At 42.1% G+C, this 19457-nt stretch overlaps 1 protein-coding gene across 1 annotated transcript in view; it reads left to right on the forward strand.

Annotated features, from left to right (window-relative positions):
• The first annotated feature begins 10850 nt into the window (after positions 1–10850).
• The window catches only part of DAW1 (dynein assembly factor with WD repeats 1), a 39159-nt gene continuing 30552 nt past the window's right edge, over positions 10851–19457 (forward strand). The window contains exon 1 of the mRNA XM_010948908.3: positions 10851–11100. Within this exon, the coding sequence (XP_010947210.2) occupies positions 10983–11100 (118 nt within the window). The 5' untranslated portion in view covers positions 10851–10982. The remainder of the gene's footprint in view (positions 11101–19457) is intronic.

The following is a 19457-nucleotide window of genomic DNA, read 5'->3' on the forward strand; positions in this document are numbered from 1 at the left end:
GTCTCAACCAGGGTCCTATAACAAGCCAAGAAGTATTTTCCAGAAGATTTACTTGAAGAAAGGGGCATGGTTGGCTTCAAAACTTTGGGACCTGAGCTGTGATTCTTCCTTTAATGCTCCCGTACCCTTTGACTCATAAGGGCCAATGCTTTCACTGTGGCCTGGAAGAATTGAAAACCCTCTTAATACTCAATCCCGCTCAAAGTTAGTTACCTTCCTGGTCACTCAGTCAATGAGCTAAAGCTTTCAATTCAAAGTGTCCTACATTCCAACCAATTTTTTGCCTCTTAACTGGATAGGGTGCACAACACAGTATTTTATTTTTCTCTGCCTCCTGAGATTGCTTCTACTTTCAGATGGCATCGGCATCACTGATTTGATGGACGTCAGGACACATGGAACCTGGGCTCTGAGAAAGTCTGCAGTCTCCTGGGACACCTGCCAGGGGGGAAACAGAGTTGAGTGAGCCAAGCTTTCAGCTCTGCCAAAGTGGCCATACAAGAATTTTGGAAACAAAAGGACTTATCAGCTGACCAAATATGAGGAAAAAAAGTGGAAAGTCTTCTTTTTTTAGATTTTTTTTTGTGGGGGGAGGTAATTAGGTTTAATTAATTAATTTATTTTAATGGAAGTAGTCGGGATGAAACCCCGGACCTCGTGCATGCGAGGCATGCACTCCACCACTGAGCTATACCCTCCCCCAGGAAGTCTTCAAAGTCTCTGAAGAGGAGCTGGTTTGGAAAAAGGATGTTGTTACATACGTAAAGTTGAAGATGGTAACATGGGATTGAAACACGAGAAAGATGGAAGTAGATCAGAATGGCAGGAGGAAACCAAAGAGGCTTCGAGAAGGAAAAAGGGTGCCAATGGGGTCAGAGAAAGAGAAGTGAGGAAGAAAAGATGTGGACCCCCTCCTGCAGTAGACCAGCCAAGATAGCTGTCTTCCTGTAATTACCCACAATTATCGCTGCTCTGAGATGCCAGGAAGTTCTGGGGAGTTAAGTCCTGGGAAGAAAGATAAAGACAGCAATGACAATAATAATAATAACAGTACTATAGGTCTCAAAGGTCTTATTTTTTAAAGTGTTTTTGTATATTTTCCCATGGAAAACAAAACAAAATAAGAGCAGTTTATTTTTTTTTCCATTTAGAAATATTACACTGTAGTAACCGTGTATTCAGTTCAGTAGGCACATGTGAAGTCACAAACTTGTCAGAGAGGCAGCCAAGCTATCACGGTCTTGGAGTCTGAGAGACATCATACGGGGAGTCCCTCAGGGCCCATGGTTCTTGAGTTGGCATGGACTCACCTCAGGAAAGCAGTATGATAAGCAGCTCCTCATTGGTGGTAAAAGCTCCCCATTAAAACAAGGGAGGACAAAGTAGAATTTTAGATTTTTTTTTTTAATACAAAATTTCGACTAACAGTCAAACAAAAATTTGGTTAAATAAAAGAACTATTTAAAAAGGCCAGAAATAGGGAGAAAGAAGCTCGAGCTAACTTATCCTCTCAGAGCCTCAGTTTCTCATCTGTAAAATGGGAGTGATCCTTACTTAACAGAGGTTTTGGGAAGATCAAATCAGGTAATAATTAGTGCAATGCACTTAACCCAGTGCCTGGCACTAAGTAGGCACTCAGTAACTGTTAATTATTATTGCTGCCATTGCTGGCACATTTGCATGTCATTCGCAGGGCTGTTCCAATCATACTTTTTGATTTCTTATAGCTAGGTCACTTATAATTATCATTATTTTATTATCCACTCACAAACTGATTTTTTTCTCTCTCAAATATAGTCAATTATGATTAAGAATACAGAAGTAACACATAAGGAAAGTTAAATGCAATAGCTAACAACAAAAATATCTAGCTCACCACTTCTGAATATTTTTTCAAAGCAGAGAGAACACTTTCAAATTATAAACCTTAACAAAGAAATCAAAAGTAGGAAAAGATAAAAGAAATGAGAATCTGTCTTATGTACTGCTTTGGTATATCCAAGGAATGACCCTCAACGGTAGGTTTCGGGAAGCCAGAAGAAAGTCCTGTTCTTGGCATACACTTTACTCTCTTGACCGGAGCTCTGGGCTTTGAAACGTTACTGCTCATCTATAACATATGTACACTGCCGCCCCCTACTGACAATGGGTTGCTTAGCAGCTAAATAACCATAACCAGATTGTAAAAAAATCTCTCAAAGTGATATTCTATCTTGAACCGATGGTTAGACACATTGTGCATGCATGTATTTCAGAGCTAGATAATACAGTTATAGAGGCAGATAACTGCAGCATGATAATGTTTGAAGAAAACAGTTTAGGTGCCTGCAAATTTAAAGGGGTACACAGTACACTGCATATATTTACATCCTTTAATCTCTACAAGAATCCCATGAGGAAGGCACTATTACCATCCCCACTGTAAGTGGAGGAAACCAAGGTTCTAAAAGTTACTCTGCTAGTAAGTGGCAGGACTGCTGGCCAGACTTCAAACTCTTCTGACTCCTATTTGCATCATTTCTAGGCCACGATGTCTCCCTAAAGAGAACCTAGTCACCAATAGCATCAAAAGTCTGACTCTTGGCATGTCTAACAGACTCTTTCCTCCTACTTTCTTTTGCATGAAAAGGAGCTTGAGAACAAATGCATTACAGTAGAGCAGGCACCAAATAGGTGGTTCAGAGGGTTCAAGGCTTTTGTGTGAGCACGATTGTGAGGATCAACAATCCCCTGGGCACCAGTGGAGGACTGCGGCTGCTGATGGGTTCAGCAGGCAGTCTGGGCAGCCTACAAGCCCTGCCAGGGAGGACGAGTTGGGGGGAATCTGGCTCCTGCTCAGTTTGGTCGGCCAGCTGTGGAAGTGCCCTGTTAAGCCTGGCCTTGGAAGCCCAGGAGGGGTGAACAGATACCTTTGTAACCCTCCTACCCAGAGGTGACACCATTTTATAATTTGTCCAAAGACACGGCTTTGGCTGGTGGTGGCACTAGATCAAGCCCTGTTCGATGTGTTCCCTTGCCTGCCTGTAATTCACAAGACTTCTTCTCAGGCAGGCAGAGAGCAGCGGCAAACTGATTTTAAACCAATCCCACCTCCACCCTCAGCACTCCTACCACCAGCATATTTAGCAAATGACCCCTTTTATCTGGGTAAAGAGAGGATGGACAGGGAGAGCTCATTGTGGTGATATGTGGGAAGGTCAGGGAGAGCTTCTTTGAAGTTTTGGGATCCGAGAATAATGAAGAAAATATATCAAGCTCTCTGACATGTAACTGGAATCTAACAAGCCTCACAATAGAGCCTTCATGCATCACAGAAGTGGGCAAAAATTGGGTAGAAATGGCCTTATGATGCAGACTGGAGAGAGTCCCCTAGTTTCTCCTGGTCATACTGGTGAGTTTAGATCCCCCAGTGAGGCATGGAAGTTAACAAAGAGCTAGAAGGCCTTCCGAGCCCTCCGGCCAAAAGGAGGAAATGCAGAGGTGTTGTGCAATGGACTGTCCACCTGGGACCCGTGAATGAAAAATATTGCCAGCATATCAGTAAACAAAGACTGCTATGACCATCAAGTCATCAGCCGATACTGCCACCCACTGACAGTCAGTGGAGGGGACTCAGAATGCTGACAAGCAGGCAGCCCGGCCTCTGCAGCCACCCACAGCAGTGCACCCTGAGGGGACTCAGGATGTGAAAGAACAGGAGACTGGCCCTAGATAGCTAGATGCATATCAAAGGAATGATTTCAGTGCATAGACTTTTGCACTTTCCCGTACATAGAAAAGCACTAAATTCCTTAACTTGAGATAGCTGGCTTTCTTTTATTAACAGTAATCTTTTGGTGTTCTGACTACCTGGTCTTTGTTGCAAAAACTCAGATGCCTGGCTTCTACCTTACCACTTTGGAACAGCCTCTTACAGTGACATGAGAGGCTACGTCCCGGGCTCAAGTCCTCAGAGAGTCCAACGAATAAAATGTAATTCTCAGCTTTTAGGTTGTGCATTTTATTTTAGTCAGCAGACCCAAAGTAGGACGTAGTCACATCTCGGCAATGGCTGCATCAAGATGGCAGAGAGCACCCAGACAAACAGGAGGAGGGGCTACAAGTGCAACCAGGAGCCCAGGACCGAGGATAATCAGGACTGAGAATTTCAGGCCTTTCTCCCATCAATCCATAAGAAGTGGCTATTTACTGTGTAAGCTCCCTCAGGAGTTTAGAATAAACTCCACTGGAGGAAGAAAAAAACCCAAATAACAGCTCTGAAAGTCATGGTGTTTTAAACATGAAATGACTGAGAAATCACTGGGTTCACATGAATTTACCCGAAAGTGGCCAGATACCATCTTCCGAATGGGGGTTTGAGGCAGGAATTGCCTGGTCGGAATAATTCAGAGTCTGTGCTGTGAAACCCATGCCCACCACATGCCACTGTATGAAACTGAATTGAGCCTGTAGAGAAGGCGATTCTAGCCTGGTAAGACTTAAAGCAGATGAAGTCGGGGGCTTACCAGGTGGAAAGAGTGACAAGAATAAAAGCTCAGAGCATGAATAAGCTAGTCGCGGTATGCTAGAGCTGCCTGGAAGGAAAGGGAATGACTTACAGATGAGTAACCGAGGGTTAGAAGGACAAATGACCTGCCTAAAGGTCACTGATGAGAGGACCTTGATGGGAACTTCTGTCTTCCAACTAGCAATCCCCTGTTGTTCACCTCTCCACATTTGCTCTCTCGTGAAAACACGCAGGCAGCGCAAAATCACGGAAACATTGCATCAAAAGGGAAATCAGGCCTTTTATCTAGTCCTGTCCCTCAGCCAATTTAGCCCTGTGTTCTACAGTAATTCCTGGTAGCTGGTCAAACTGCCTCAGCTAGCACACTCCCCATGCTGGGAAATTCTCGCACTTTTTGAGACATTACTGGACACATTGGCACGAAGTTCCTTATATTGAACTGAAATCTGTCTCTGTCCATCCGGCTCTCCTAGCCCTGCACTATTCCTGCATATAATCAGTTATATCTTCTACCAAATGCATCCTCCAAATTCTTGAGCATTAAGCGTTAATGGAGGACGTTCCCTGTGTCAGGCAGGGAAGGCTGCGTCAAGCCCACCGCAGGTCTCCTTGTTTATGCTCTGGACTTTCTCAGGTCCTTTTCCATCTTCGTTGTTCTTTTCTGGACACTCTCTAGACTTGTTAAGCTACAGAACCCTCTCCTCACTTCTAAATCTTCACCAGCTTTTTTAAAAAGAAAACAATCTGTTTGTATCTACAGAGAAAGTAATGTCTTAAGGAATATAAGCTAGTTTTAATATTTATACTAATATACTAAGACATACATAAGCAGTAAGGTACACCTGTTGTTAAGTATCATACAAAGGACTCCAAATTGAACGTATGTGATAATCAGAGTAACTGTTGATCTGGATTTTCAGTTTAAATAGGAAAAACATGGACACTCTTTCCCTAATTTCAAAGATACAATCGTAGGATAATAAATGCTTATTTTTATCATGACCATCCTTGATACTTATGGAGTGTTTCTGACTGAGCCAGAGCCAGGGAAAATAACCATGATTTGGATACTGTGATCATTCCTATGCTTCCGATGAGGAAACTGAAGCCACAGGGGTTACGGACCTTGCCAAGGGCACGCAGCCCGTAGGTGGTAGACAGGCTTGCAGTCAGGTAGTCTGCTCTAAGGAATTACAGCAAGGGGCAGAGCTATGTTGATCAGTCCTGCTGGAGTGACCTGCATGTCTCAGAAGGAGCCCATCTGGGAAGGTAAATGTGGTCTCACCCAGAGATGTGCCCCCTCTCCATAAAGGCAATACTTTCAAACCCACCTGAAGTCTGATTCTTTCTGTGAATGAGTCCCTTGAAATATTTTTTTTCAGAATTAGATCCCTTGTACTTGGAGTATGCCTGGAACTCATAGGTCCTCAACAGGTACTTATCGAATGATTCAATGAGTAGACCTTGGCCCTGCCAGTTCTCTGGTTCCAGGTAAAATCCAATGTCTTGAGAGTTCTTCCATGGGATTGGGGTCGGCATGGGAAGAAAATAAAAAGGGATGTGTCATCAGGGTGCTTCTGCCCTGATGCAGCTCCCGGCTTGGGGGCCTGTTGGGGTGGGGCCACTGTTAACTGGGCTGCACAGCTGACCTCTGCTGCCAGGCTCTGAACAGCAATCTCTTTCTGTCTTTCTTTCCAGGAGGGAACTGAACTTCTTTTCTGCCTACTACACACAGGGAAGGCCTGAAGGACTAGTGACACGGTTCATTGGTGCTATGACTCTCTCCAGGAGAAGCTGGGTCAAATGGGAACCAGTAAGCCCTGCCGTAGCCAGAAGCCCTCCTGCCCCACTGTCCCTCATCAAAGCTGAAGCTGGATCCCCAGGATGACTCCTGCCTCCCTCCCATCATCTTCTCCCCTTGCTTCTCTCCCTCTCCCGCCTTTACCTTCCTTCCCAGGAATCTTCGTCTGCCCTCAGTCGACATCCGTTGGTCTCTCTCAGTGAACTGGAGCATCTGAAACCCCAAAACGCAAAGAATCCCAGTTTCTCCCCACGTTGTTTCTAGGTCTTACTCATATCATGGAGCAAATGCTTTACTATCCCTGACAATTAGGGAAGATTGTTCAGAATACACAAAAGGTCTGATTGCAGGGGGTGGATGTCCAATTTCACTGAGGCTGGGCCAGACCAATGTAACTTACTAAACTAGTGCAGTGGTTTCCAAACTTCACCGTTTATCAGCATCACCAGGAAAAGTTATTCAAACACAAATTGTTGTGTTAGCCTCACCACCAGCACTTCTGATTCTGTAGATAGTGTAGGACAGGGCAAGAATCTGCGTTTCTAACAAGTTCCCAGGTGATGCTGCCTTGGCTGGTCCAGGGACACAGTGTGAGAACTGAAGTTCAGAGTGGCTTCAATGCATTGGACTGAACTAGTTTGGGAATGCTATTAACTTTTCAGTTTCTGATCGTTCAAGGCAGGTGTCAGTGGGAAGTAACTCAGCGTAAACTATGACACTTCTATGTACAAATCCATATGAAGGACAATTATTGATCTAGCCAGTCAATGGTCAAGTCAGTACAGGATGCCATGAATTGACTGAAAGTATTCTACAACTTTTAGGAAGGTCTCTATGGCAGCCCTGTGAGAAAGTCATACCAAGCCCCCTGCACACTGGGATGAGTGACCGTCACCAGGACAATGCAGGAGTTGTGTCTATGCAAATTTCTTTGCATCATTCAAGACTATAATGGCCCTGCACTGGGGGTGATTTAAAGTAAAACAGTCATTTTCTCATGCTGAGAGATTCATGGAACAGCTTCCAGGAGTGAGTGGAAGGTGAGTCAGTTAAGCCCAGCTTTAACCCTTCAGCCAAAGCCAAAAGAGAAATCTGCCTGCGCTCATGAGCTCTGCTGCCTTCTCTTTGGATCACCACTTCATTTGCATACAACCCTACTGCCTTCCTAGAAAGGGAGGTGGGAGACATATTGGGTACTTGTGACAAGGATTCTGGGCTGCCAAGTCACAACATTAGGAGTCTTACTAGCAGAGAGGTCCTTGGGAGAAATGTGAGAAGAACTTTGGGAACTGAATGCACAGTCAGGGTGGCTGGATGTCCCGATAAATGACTCTCAAGCAAAGATGGAGGTGAGGGCTGCTGACCCCTGGTGGGCATGGGCTGTGGGAAGACTGGACCTCACCTCCAAGGGCCTGTGCCCCAGGGGTGGTAAAAAGGGCTAGTCTATGAAGAGGGGTGGTAAAGAAGTTCTCTAACGTCTTATGTGGGAGAACCGGGTTATGCTCCTGGAGCCAAAGGAGAGATGTCGAGAGCAGCAGACCTAGGATTCTTTTTTCAGAAGGAAAAGGACAACCCTTAAAAGCTTGGTTCAGAGAAGTAGGGGGAATTCTTCACCTGGAACAGGAAGAAAAGGGCCCACTTAGAGAGGACAGGGGCTCAGGGAAACCGAGGGAGTGGAGAAGGGTAGGCGACAATGACGGATGATTTTGGCCCCATAATCAGAGGAAGATGGAGGTGGAATTAGATGTGAAACAGGAAGTGAATTTGGACTTGGGGCTCTCTTAACAAAACAAGAGTGGAGCCAAATAGTTCCGCAATTGTCACTGATGTCCTGGCATATTCTGAAGCTGGCTTGGCCTGTGGGAAACAAAGGCCTCTTTTTATTTTGTAATAATTTCAAACTTACAGAGAAGTTGCAAGAGTAGTCAAGAAACTCCCCGAAAGGAACCCCTTGCCTAGATTCAACATTTTGCTCATTGGCTTTATCAACACACACACACACACACATACTCTCTCTCTCTCTCATACAGAGCTTTTTTCAAAAACATTTGAGAGTTGATGGCAGTTATAATATCACTTTATCCCTAAATAAACCAGTGAGTTTTTCCTAAGAACAAGGACATTCTCTTACATAACCATAGAACAATAATCAAAATCAGGAAAGAATATTTATGTAATATTAATATAATATAGTCTAAACCTCAATCCTTGTTCAAATTTCATCCAATTGACCCAATCATGTCCTTTACAGATATTTTTTTTTCTGCTCCAGGAGCCAGGACTGCTCAGTGCATTTATTTGTTCAATTTCTTTAGTGTCCATTAATCTGGAGTAGTTTCTCAGTCTCTTTCTTTCTAGAATTCAACAGTTATTTTGCACAGTTTCTTCAAATTTTGGTTGTTCTGATCTTTCCTCATCATTAGAGACAGATAATGCAACCTGGGTAGGAATTCCAGAGAACTACTGTGTCCTTTTCAGCGCATTGTAACAGGAGGCATGGATGTCACTCTGTCCCAATATTGGTGATGTTAACTTTGATCGCACAGTTAAATGGTGTCTACCAGATTTCTCCACAGTAAAAAGTTGTTATTTTTTAAAAGGCCTCATTTTTTATTTTATTTTATTTCATTTCATTTATTTTTTAATTAAAGTACAGTCAGTTATAATGCATCAATTTCTGGTGTACAGCACAATGTCCCAGTCTTGCATATACACACATATATTTGTTTTCATATTTTTTCCATTAAAGAGTATTACAAGGTATTGAGCATAGTTCTCTGTGCTATACAAAAGAAACTTTTGTTAAATCTATTTTTATATATAGTGGCTAACATTTGTAAATATCAAATTCCCAAATTTATCCCTTCCCACCTCCTTACCCCGGTAACCATAAGATTGTTTACTACAATCTGCTTCTGTTTTGTAAATGAGCCAAAGGCCTCATTTTAAATGGCATGAGCAATAAGCAACAACATGGGTGAGAAAAAGCTATTCAAGAATCCCTCATTTCTACAGAGGAGCCCCTTGCCCCTCCCTGCTTAAACTCTTTCCTTTCTAGAGTCTTAATCACGAGGGGAGTGAGCTAGAAGGTGTCTGAGATTTCACCTAGATCCCTGTTTCCCAAGTGCGGGATGCTTCCTGCAGGTGGGAGATGATTTTCATGTGCCGCCCGTTTGTTTTAGGTTTAACAGTATCACTTAGCAGCAAAGGCTTTCCTCTGTCAACGATTTCTGCAAACTTCTGAGTAAATGAAGTAAAAATGTTCAGTTGGTCACTAGCCTATCTTGAAAATTTCAAGTAGTTTTTTGATGTTTTTTTCTCTTAAAAAAAAAGGAAAGAAAGGGAAGGCCTTTGTTTTGCAGTCTTTGGCAGGCAATAGTACAGAGTAATGCAACAGCATTAAAAAAAAACCTGCTGCTCTTGGTAGAAATTTTCAATTTTTAAAATATTTATTTATTTATTTATTTATTTATTTATTTATTTATTTATTTATTTATTTAATAATGGAGATACTGAGGACTGAACCCAGGACCTTGGGCATGCTAAGCGTGCTGCCTCTGAGCTATTTTCCTCTCCTTCTTCACTGAAAATTATATGAAATTGTTATTCACAGTATTAACCACAATTTTCTTTTAAATTACATTTAAAAAGGTGAAGTAGAACAAGTGAGTCAGTTTAGAGAGTTGCAAGAACTTAAAGAAGCCAAGTATGAAGTTGGAAAAGGAGATGTGGCCGATGGCTGTGCCGATAACACAGCAATTGCTCAAGTTTGGGAAATTCCAACTTCGGAACTTTGGCCAAATTTCTTACACGAAACTGACAGTCTGGCTAGCTGACTCTTCCTGTCCACAGTCTTCTGAAGCGAACTCGACTTGGCAGGCAAAGGACCCATGCTGGCAGGAGACAGAACGGGCCAAAAGAAGGCCTCCGAAGCCTTAAACCCTGGGTTAGGAGCACAGGTATAGGATTCCAGGCACAGGCTTCTGACACGCCTGCCTTCCCATCCCGCCTGCCTTCCCATCCCGCCTGCCTTCCCATCCCGCCTCCACCGCTCGCTGTGACCTTGGGTAGTTCAGCACTTTTCTCTAATTCTGTCTCATCCTTGAGATGGGGGTGGTAATAAATGGTGCATAACTCATACCTTTGTTAGGACTCCGAGTATAATGCATAAAGCGCTTAGTGCAGTGCATGGTTCAGCGACAGGAAATGTAGGCTATAACGCTGAGGCTGTTCTTTTGCGGGGACAGGAACAGGGCCTGAGAGCAGGGCAGTGGCAGCCCGGAGAGGGATTTTCCTCCCATCCCTCCGTTTTGTAAACCTAATGCACTAAATTGGAAACCCAGTGGACTAAAATAGGCGCGGTCCCCGGCCACGCCTCGCCCCTTGTGAGGGCGAGGGAAGACACGAGGGGACCTTGTCTCGTCCACCCAGATACCAAGGGGTGCGGGCAGAGTTGCGTGGCGGCGGCGCGGGAGGGCGCGTCCTCCCCGTGCCGCGCCCTGGCGCCCCCGCGAAACCCACACAGATGCGGGCCGCGGCGGAAGCAGGGCGCGCTCTGCGCCCGCGCATCTCCGGGACCTCGGCGCGGGTCCTGGGCCGCCGGCCCTGCAGGATGCGTCCCAGGAGCTCTTGCTCTACGTCCGGCGCCCTGGGAGCCCGCTGTGGCGCCCGCGCATGCGCGCTGGCGCTGTCCGCTGTTTGGCCGTTTCTATGGCGACCAAGTCGGTCGCCTGGTGGTCCCCGAGCGAGAAGATGAAGCTCAAGAGCCTCCTGCTCCGGTATTACCCACCAGGTACCGGCCGAGCCACCTCTGCCCTCACGTGGGGTCCTGGCCTCTGGCACCGAGAGGGTCTGCGAGGGGAGGCGGGTGCGGGGACCTGAGGGAAAGGCGGGTCCGGAGTGGGTGACCCATGTGCGAAGGGAAGCCTGGCGCCTCCCAGATTGGGCCCCTCACTCCTTGGCATGCTGGACTCTGTTCCTTAAAACTTGAAAAAAGACTGCTTTAGGAAGTCTTTAAACTTTTAAATTGCTGAGTTATAATGCTTCCTGGTTACTTAGGAATGAAGTGGACAGGGAGGGAGAGATGGTGATTAGCGATGTCATGGGATTTTGGTTTCTGGAAGTGAAGACACAGACAAGCACCAAATTGCATTTTTTTTTTCCCCTAAAGCACCAGAATGATCAAGTCAAGGTGTGTTGAGTATGCAAAGGAAAATGCATACTTAAAAAGCATGTTATGTTAGTGGCTGCATTCGACTCTGCACATCAATCAATCCACACATTTATTGTGGGCCTACTCCCTACACCTTTGTGCTCCTTGACATGGGGCTTACAAAGTTTCCAGTGAGTTAAGGGATTATGAAATAAACCCAGAGAATGCTAGAATGCTATAGATTTAGAGCAGGACAGCTTTGCCTAGTCCTCTGGTTTTATAGGTAAAGATCCCACAATTCCAAGAGACCCAATGACCGCCTGCAACGTTGCTAAGTCCTCTGGCCGTATCACATTTCAGTCCTTGTCTTTCTTGATCAGGCAGCAGCATTCAAACCATTTGATCACTATGCCTTCCTGTGGCTTCAGGACACACACTTTTTTTTTTTTTCCTGCCTCCTCACTCTTTCTCCATCCATCTTTTTACCTTGTCCTCTTCTTTCTGACCTTAACGTTGGAGGGTTCCCACTCTCTGTCCTTGGACTTGTCTAACTGTACTCATTCGCTAGGTGATCTCATCTATTTGCAAGGCTTAAAAACCATCCTGAGTAGTCCTGAGTACCCAACTGCCTGCCTGGTTCTTCGTTCGGATGTCCAGGGTGCATCTCACACGCAGCTTCCCATGGTCTCCCACATCTCAGTCAATGGAGGCTCCACTCCCCCACTTGCTTATGCGAAAACTTTGGGCTCATCCTTTTCTCCTCTCCTGCTCATTCCACATTTGGTCCAGGAATAAACACCCTGCCAGCTCACCTTCAAAATACAGACAAGAGTTCAACAACTTCTCTCCACCACTTTGGCCACCAGTCTCATTATTGCTGGAGGGAGCCTCACACTTGCCCCACTTTAGTGGCGTGACTCTGTTAAGAGCACAAATCTGATCATGCCACTCTGCTGCTTCAGCCCTTCAGTGGCTTTTCATTTCACTTAAACTGAAAGGCCTATGGTGTCCAAGGCCATATAGGACCTGCCCCCCTTTTGCCCCCTGACCTCACCTGTCCCTCCACACCCGCCACGGCACTTCTCTTCCTGGTGTTCCTTAGATGACCAGGGATGCCCCACTCAGGGTCTCTGCAGTGGCTTGCCTTTTTGCCTGGAATACTCTTCCCCTGGACATCTGCGTAAGCTGGCACTTTTACATTTTCCTTAAAAGTAAGTAAAGTGAGTAAAGTGAAACCCCCCTTTTAGAACTTACAACTTCTTTTCAAGATATTTGAGAGCCCCTTTCCTTGCTTTGTCTTTTCTTAGCATCATCTCAATGCGGCCTACCATAATTTAAATTATTTATCTTGCTTAGTCTCCGCCGCTGGAATAAAAGCTCCATGAGGGCAGGGGCTTCATTAATTTCATTTATTACAGTGTCTCTGGCACCTGGAGTAGAGCCTCTAGGTGAATGGGGCCTCTGTGGCTGCGCTCACATATTTGTTAAATAAATGAACAGCTTTAATGAGATGCTGTTTGTTAAGCAGAATTTGTCTTGAAATATGAGTGGGTCAGAGAGGTGATCTCCAAGGTCCACGCTGGCTCTAAAGTTCAGGGTTCTAATAGCAATTTTAAACTCAAGTAAAGCTTCAGACTCATAGTTGTGACTGTTGTCTTAATGATTGTCTTATAATAAGGTCATGCCATTCAGCAAGCTGCATGCTTAATTTCTGAATTCTAATCTTTGGTAAGCCATAGGAGATGCAGGTTTCCAAGACACTACTGAATAGCATGTGGATGTTGCAATAACCTTATCGACTAGGAAAAAAATCACTCACCACTGAATCATCCTCATGGTACTTTTATCCTTTTTGCCGATAAAGCAATTACTTTTACCTCCTAATCCTTTCATTTCAGTCCTCCCACTTTATTTGACTCACAGATAGGTTGGGAGCATTCATTTGTTGGCTTCCACTGAATTATTCCTCTCCCTACCTAAATTCCTGACAACTAAGGAATGTAGCAATAATTTGGCAAATCAAATATGGGACACTCCCTTTTTATCTCGACATTCACTAAGAATGAAGCTCTTCACTTTGTGAAGTGTAGGTGTTGAATACATGCTTTTCAACCAACTCAGTTACGACAATCTTTGTTTTTTATTGATTGCATGTAGGCTCCTAGTTCTTTGTCTGGAAGAAGGAACTAAATAAGTATTCGTTGAACTGGTTGGTATTCTGAAGACGTTAAAGGTTTCTGTTGATTGAATACGATCTGGATAAGGAATACAATTATCTTTTGAAGCTTAGCCTCTTAGTACATTGCAAAACTTTTGGGGTAGTGGCTTCTTACTTACGTGTTCTGGGAATCACACCTGTTGCATAATAGTTCACAGCCAGGGGTAGGTCAAGAATATTAAGATACTGTGGGAAGCAATCACTGAAGAGCAACATGCATTCCTGTGGGCATCTCTATCTGTTTTCTGCTTGTGTTCCTGACTGCACATGTCACAGCCTCTTGTTCATCTTGGAGCTCGGCGAGCATATTGCCTCCACGTCTGGTCACCATGAAGCAGTCAAGTAAATGTTCATGTTTCAGATTTTGTGTTTTATTTTCTAGATCTGTTTGTACAGCAACCCCACCAATTTTTAGCAGTTGACTGTAGGGGTTTTAACATTTTTCATTTTATTAAAAACAAGATAATTGTGAATAAGGAAAGCAGAATTTTGTTAACTCTGTTTGCTGATTTTTAAAATGCATGTGTTCAGGAAATTAGATTATGCTGTGTGAACTGTCACTAATTCTTTCAAACCTTTCCCTGAGTTAAGGATTATGATAATATTACTTAATGTCTACATTATTTATTTACTCAAATATACATTGAATGTCTACTTTTCTCAATAATACGTAGTCCATGAGCATCCTTATATAAAATGCAAAACCCCCAAAACTCCAGAACAGGAGAGAAATAGTGCTTGATGGTAACACTATCTTGAATTGATAGAAACTTTGTATGCTTCAAGGCACTGAAAAAGTACATGAAAGTTCTTGAGTTTTCAAGTAACCTTATGGGACTCTTGATCTTCAAGAGTTTATAGTCTAATAACGTTGGTCTCTTATCCTTTTCTCCATTTCCTCCATGTTCTTTTTTTCCTCTTACTTTTTTTTATTATAAAAGTAGTGTCACTTATAACCAAATTTTGAAAAATTCATCAAGGGATACCTAAGGTCACCCTCAGCCCACTGACGGTGTGATTGCCCCTTGGAAGGACCCTCCCCCAATGTATCCATCAACAGTATTTGAAAATGCCCGTTTGCCCAGCCTTGCTAATATTGAGTGTTATCCGTCTTTGTAACTTCTGCTAATCTAATGGATAAAAACCGTATCTGCTATTTTATTTTGTATTTCTTATTGATAACATTGGGAACATTTTGTTTTGGTCTGTTTATTGATCCTGTCTTTCTTTCTTTGCAAATTGACTATTTATGCCTTTTGTTCATTGTTCATTTTCTTAAAATCATTTTTAGTGTTTTTAAAATATTAAGTTCTTTAAGCTTTGTATGTATAGTTGACTTTTTTTTTTGCTGATTATCATTTATCTTTAACTTTGTGGTATCTTTCACTGTGTAGAAGCTTAAAATTTATTTCAGGCAAATTCATCAATTTTGTTTTTTTTAGCTGTTGAGTTTCGTATCATGCTTAAAAGGCCAATTATAGACACTAAGATTTAAATATCTTCTATTATTTAGACCATTTTATATTTTATTTTAAATATAAAAATGTCTAATTGACCTAGAATATATTTTTGTACATTGTATGGTAGAAATCCAATTTTATTAATATTTCTAAAATCCAACTAATTTTTACATTGTTATTATTGAAAAATTCATTATTTCCCCATTAATTTGAAATTTTATCTTCACTTTATTTTAAATTTTCCATACATAAGTGATTCTATTATATTGATCTAATTTTTTATCAGGGTCACACTTTATTGTTTTTGACTTTTTATAATATTTGGTAAATTTTCAAATTCCCAAAAAGAAAATCATTATAATTACTCTAATTCCATAGATTAATTTGCCATTTTCACAATATTGAATTTTCTCATCCAGAAGTATGTCTCTCCACTTATCACAATTTTCTCTTATATCCAATAGTATATCTAGGTCTTACACATTTATTGTTCATTTTATATTTATAAATCAATTATAAATGTGATCTTTTCTTCACTTGCACACTGAGAAAGAAACTAGAGGAGAAGCAGGACTGAAGGGGTCAGATCTGGAACTGGATTGAAGTGCGAGAGAGACATCTACATGACTGGAACTGGAAGTCCAGACTGAAGCGTTAACAATTAGTCATTGTTGGTACATTGATGACAGTTAAAGCCATGGGTTTGGGTGAATTTATATAGAGAAAAATGTAAAGTAAGAAGAGAAGAATTCCTAGATCTGAGCCCTAAAGACCATCAGTACTTAAAGATCAGGCAGAAGAGGAGGCACCAGTAAAGGAGAATGAAAAGTAGCAAAGTGGAGAAAAAGACAGAAATTTCACTAAAGCCTATTGCAGTTAGCGTCTGAGGAAGGAGGGAGTTGTTCACGGTGTTGATTATTTCTGAAAGGACATGTGCTATCAAGACGGGGATTGTCAACTGCACCAAGCAATGTCAACTGCACCAGTCTGGGGACACTCATCAGATCATCTGCCAGTTAGTTTGTGTAGTCAATGAACACTATTGAACATTTCCTGGGTATGGCATTTTGTGGTAGACCCTAGGGATAAGGAGAAGACAGACTCAGGAACACACAGTCTAATGAATCAGTTATTGCTAGGAGAGAAAACTGAAGGAGAAATGGAAGCCAGAGAGGGGAAGGTGTAAGTCTCATCCATTTGACAGTACTGTTTGGTACTTGAACTTGGCCAAATCATGTCCCTACTACATGCATAAATCATCATGACTCGTTCTGAGGAAGTTCCTCCTAGGAGTATTAAAGAAACATGTTTTATTCTCCCAAATATGTTACAATCTCACTGCGGAGAAAACGCATCAATGCAATTTAGGTAATACAAGGTAGCCATGTAGATGATGTGACAAGGTAGTATTTGATACTGTATAATAAGCACTATTTAGTAAGACATACTGTATGCCAAGTGCTTTATATACATGTTATTTAATCCTAACCAGTGAACTGAAGGTGTGATTCACAGATGAGAAAACTGAGACATAAAGAGATTGCTTTACTAGTATCATGAAATTAGTAAGGAATTGAGCTGGAACTAGACTTGGATCTGTTTGATGCCAAGTACATGCCTTTTTGACTCTGCTACGTTCTGTCTCAATGTTTCAATGCTTTTGAAAAGTAAATACAGTGTTTGGATAGAATTTCCTATTCACCCTTGATCTGAATTGCTGCTGGAATCGTATCTGTTACATCAAATTATGGTCAGTTACAGTGATTCTCAAAGTGTAAGGGGATCTCTTTCATTGTCAAATCCCTTTTTATAATAACACTAGATATTTGCTTTTCTCACTGTATAGATATTTGCACTAGTGGTGCAAAAGCAATGGAAGGTGAAACTGCTGGTACCTTCCTATAAATAAAGCAATGGCACCAAACTCTAACAGTGGCCACTGTATTCTTCACTGACACACTTGCAGTAGGAAAATCAAACAACCCCTCTCCCTCCCAGATCCTCAGTTTTACTTAAGAATGTCCTTGGTGGAGCAATACAAATTATTAATGTACTGAACTACTGACATGTGAGTACTCGTGATTTGGGTGATAAAGTAGAAAAGTACTTACAAGCACTCTTGCTGCACAGTGATCTACAAGCGTTAACTTGAGCAAAGTGCTTGTGCAGCTGTTTGAGCTGAAAGATGAGCTCACCATTTCTCCTTTCCCGGAACATCATTTTCACCTGAAAGACTGAGAAACAAACATGGCTTTCAGACTTGGACATTAGGCAGACATTTTCTTGAAAATGAACAAAGTGAGCCTGAAATGTTCAAGCAAAACTGTCACTGTTTCTTGCCAGTGATAAAATTTGACCTTTCAAAGCAAAAATTAGAACTTCAGAAAATTTGTATCTAACATCATAAGCTTGACAGTTTATCAACAGCAAAACAGTTTTCTGATGATACCTATTGACAGAGATATTAACAAATGTGATTTTTTGAGACTGTGTGATGAAATACGTCCACATTTAGAACTCAATAAACTAATATTTTTCAAGTATCAAGCACGATGTTGTGAATCACACGTGGTAAAAGATCAATTGAAAGTGTGAGACAGACCAATAGATTTTAATGTAACAGTTCACTGATGTGGTTTTAGATTCTGAATTGCAACCAATCTTTATAAAATTACCATTTGTTGAGTTGTAATGTAGTATCAGAGAAGAATATCCTAATTTACACAAAAAGCCAATTAAAATATTCCTCCATTTTCTAACAACGTATCTGTGTATGCCCAGATTTTTTCTTATACTTAATTTAAAACATCCTACAACAGTAGCTTAAATGCAGGAGTAGAGGTGAGAATCCAGCTGTCTTTAGTTAAGTCAGATATTAAAGAGATTTACAAAAGTGTTACCCTTCAGTCTTTTTTTTGGTGGGGGGAATAGTTACTTCTATAAGATATGCTATTTGTGTTAACATGCTATGAATTTACTATTGCTACTTAAAACATTTTAATAATTGTTTTAAAAATTTCTCAATTTTAATGTGGAAAATATTAGAAAAATCAAAATTCTCAATAATTTAAAAAGTTTAAAGTGGTCCTGAGGCCAAAACTTTTCAGTTCCACTTTACAGCTTTGTGTTGGGGACTGGGAGAGCCCAGAGCATATCCCTAGACGTGTTACAATAAAGGCTCTGTTCAATTTTTTTCAGTCTATTATCTCTCTGTTGTTCAGACTGAACATATTCTATTAATTTGTTTTCAAGTTCACTGATTCTGTCCTTCATCGTCTTCACTCTACTATTGAGCCTGCTCAGCAAGTTTCTCATTTTAGTTACTGTATTTTTTGTAATTCCATAATTCCCATAATTTGTTTTAATACCTTCTATTTGTTTTCTAAGATTTTTCATTTGTTTCAAGTGAATTTGTCAATGACTGCTGGAGCATTTTCATCACACTGCCTTGAAAATCCTTGCCAGATGATTCCAGGATCTGATTCATCTCCACGTTGGCATTTATTGATTGTCTTTCTCTGGTTCTTGGTGTGATGGGCGATTTAATTTTTTTATTGTATCTTGGGTTTTGGGGTTTATTAACTATATTTTCACAGCTGTTGAAATAATGAATGACTTTTTATTGTATCCGGGAGACTCTTGACTCTACCTAAGTCTATTTTGGCATGTTTATTTTATATAAACATTTTATTTTTATATAAACATTTTATTTTATATTTTACTATGTTTAGACTTAGCACATAGTGTTGTTCTGCTTTTGTGGGCTTTAGTTACAATGACACTTGAGTTTTCTGAGCCTTTGCAGTGTTGTTCTGGTCTGGTCTAAGACTCCTGCTTTGCTTTGTCTTAGCAAGTCTCTGGCTTAGTCTTTGCTGGTGCCACCTGCAGGGGCAGAAGGTATGTCCCCAGTGTGCCTGCTCTCACTTTGTGACCTTTCAGGGGTGGAGGACAAGCCCCGGGCTTGGTTTGCTGCTGGTTGACAGTCAGGGAGCCACTGCTTTGGTACCTTGTTGTGGAATGGGGTCTGGGAGGTCCTGGGACTTCGCTGCTGCTGCCATAGGCAGATGAGATGGCCCCCTGGGACACAGGCTGAGGAGCAGGAGTTGAGATGGTGTGGGGCTTTGCTGCTGTGGCTGCTGTGGGCAGATGAGACCGTGCTGGGGCCCAGCTTTGCAGTGGGGACTGGGGCAGTGGGCTTCCACGGGTGGCTGGGACTGCCTGCAGGGGCCCCCATGGTAGAGCATAGTTGAGGGCTCCCCACTAGCACTTTGTTTGACTTCTATTTTCCTGATCCTTTGGCCACGGAGAGCAAGCTTTTT

Source organism: Camelus bactrianus, chromosome 5 (genome assembly GCF_048773025.1).
Source record: "Camelus bactrianus isolate YW-2024 breed Bactrian camel chromosome 5, ASM4877302v1, whole genome shotgun sequence".
Lineage (NCBI taxonomy): Eukaryota > Metazoa > Chordata > Mammalia > Artiodactyla > Camelidae > Camelus > Camelus bactrianus.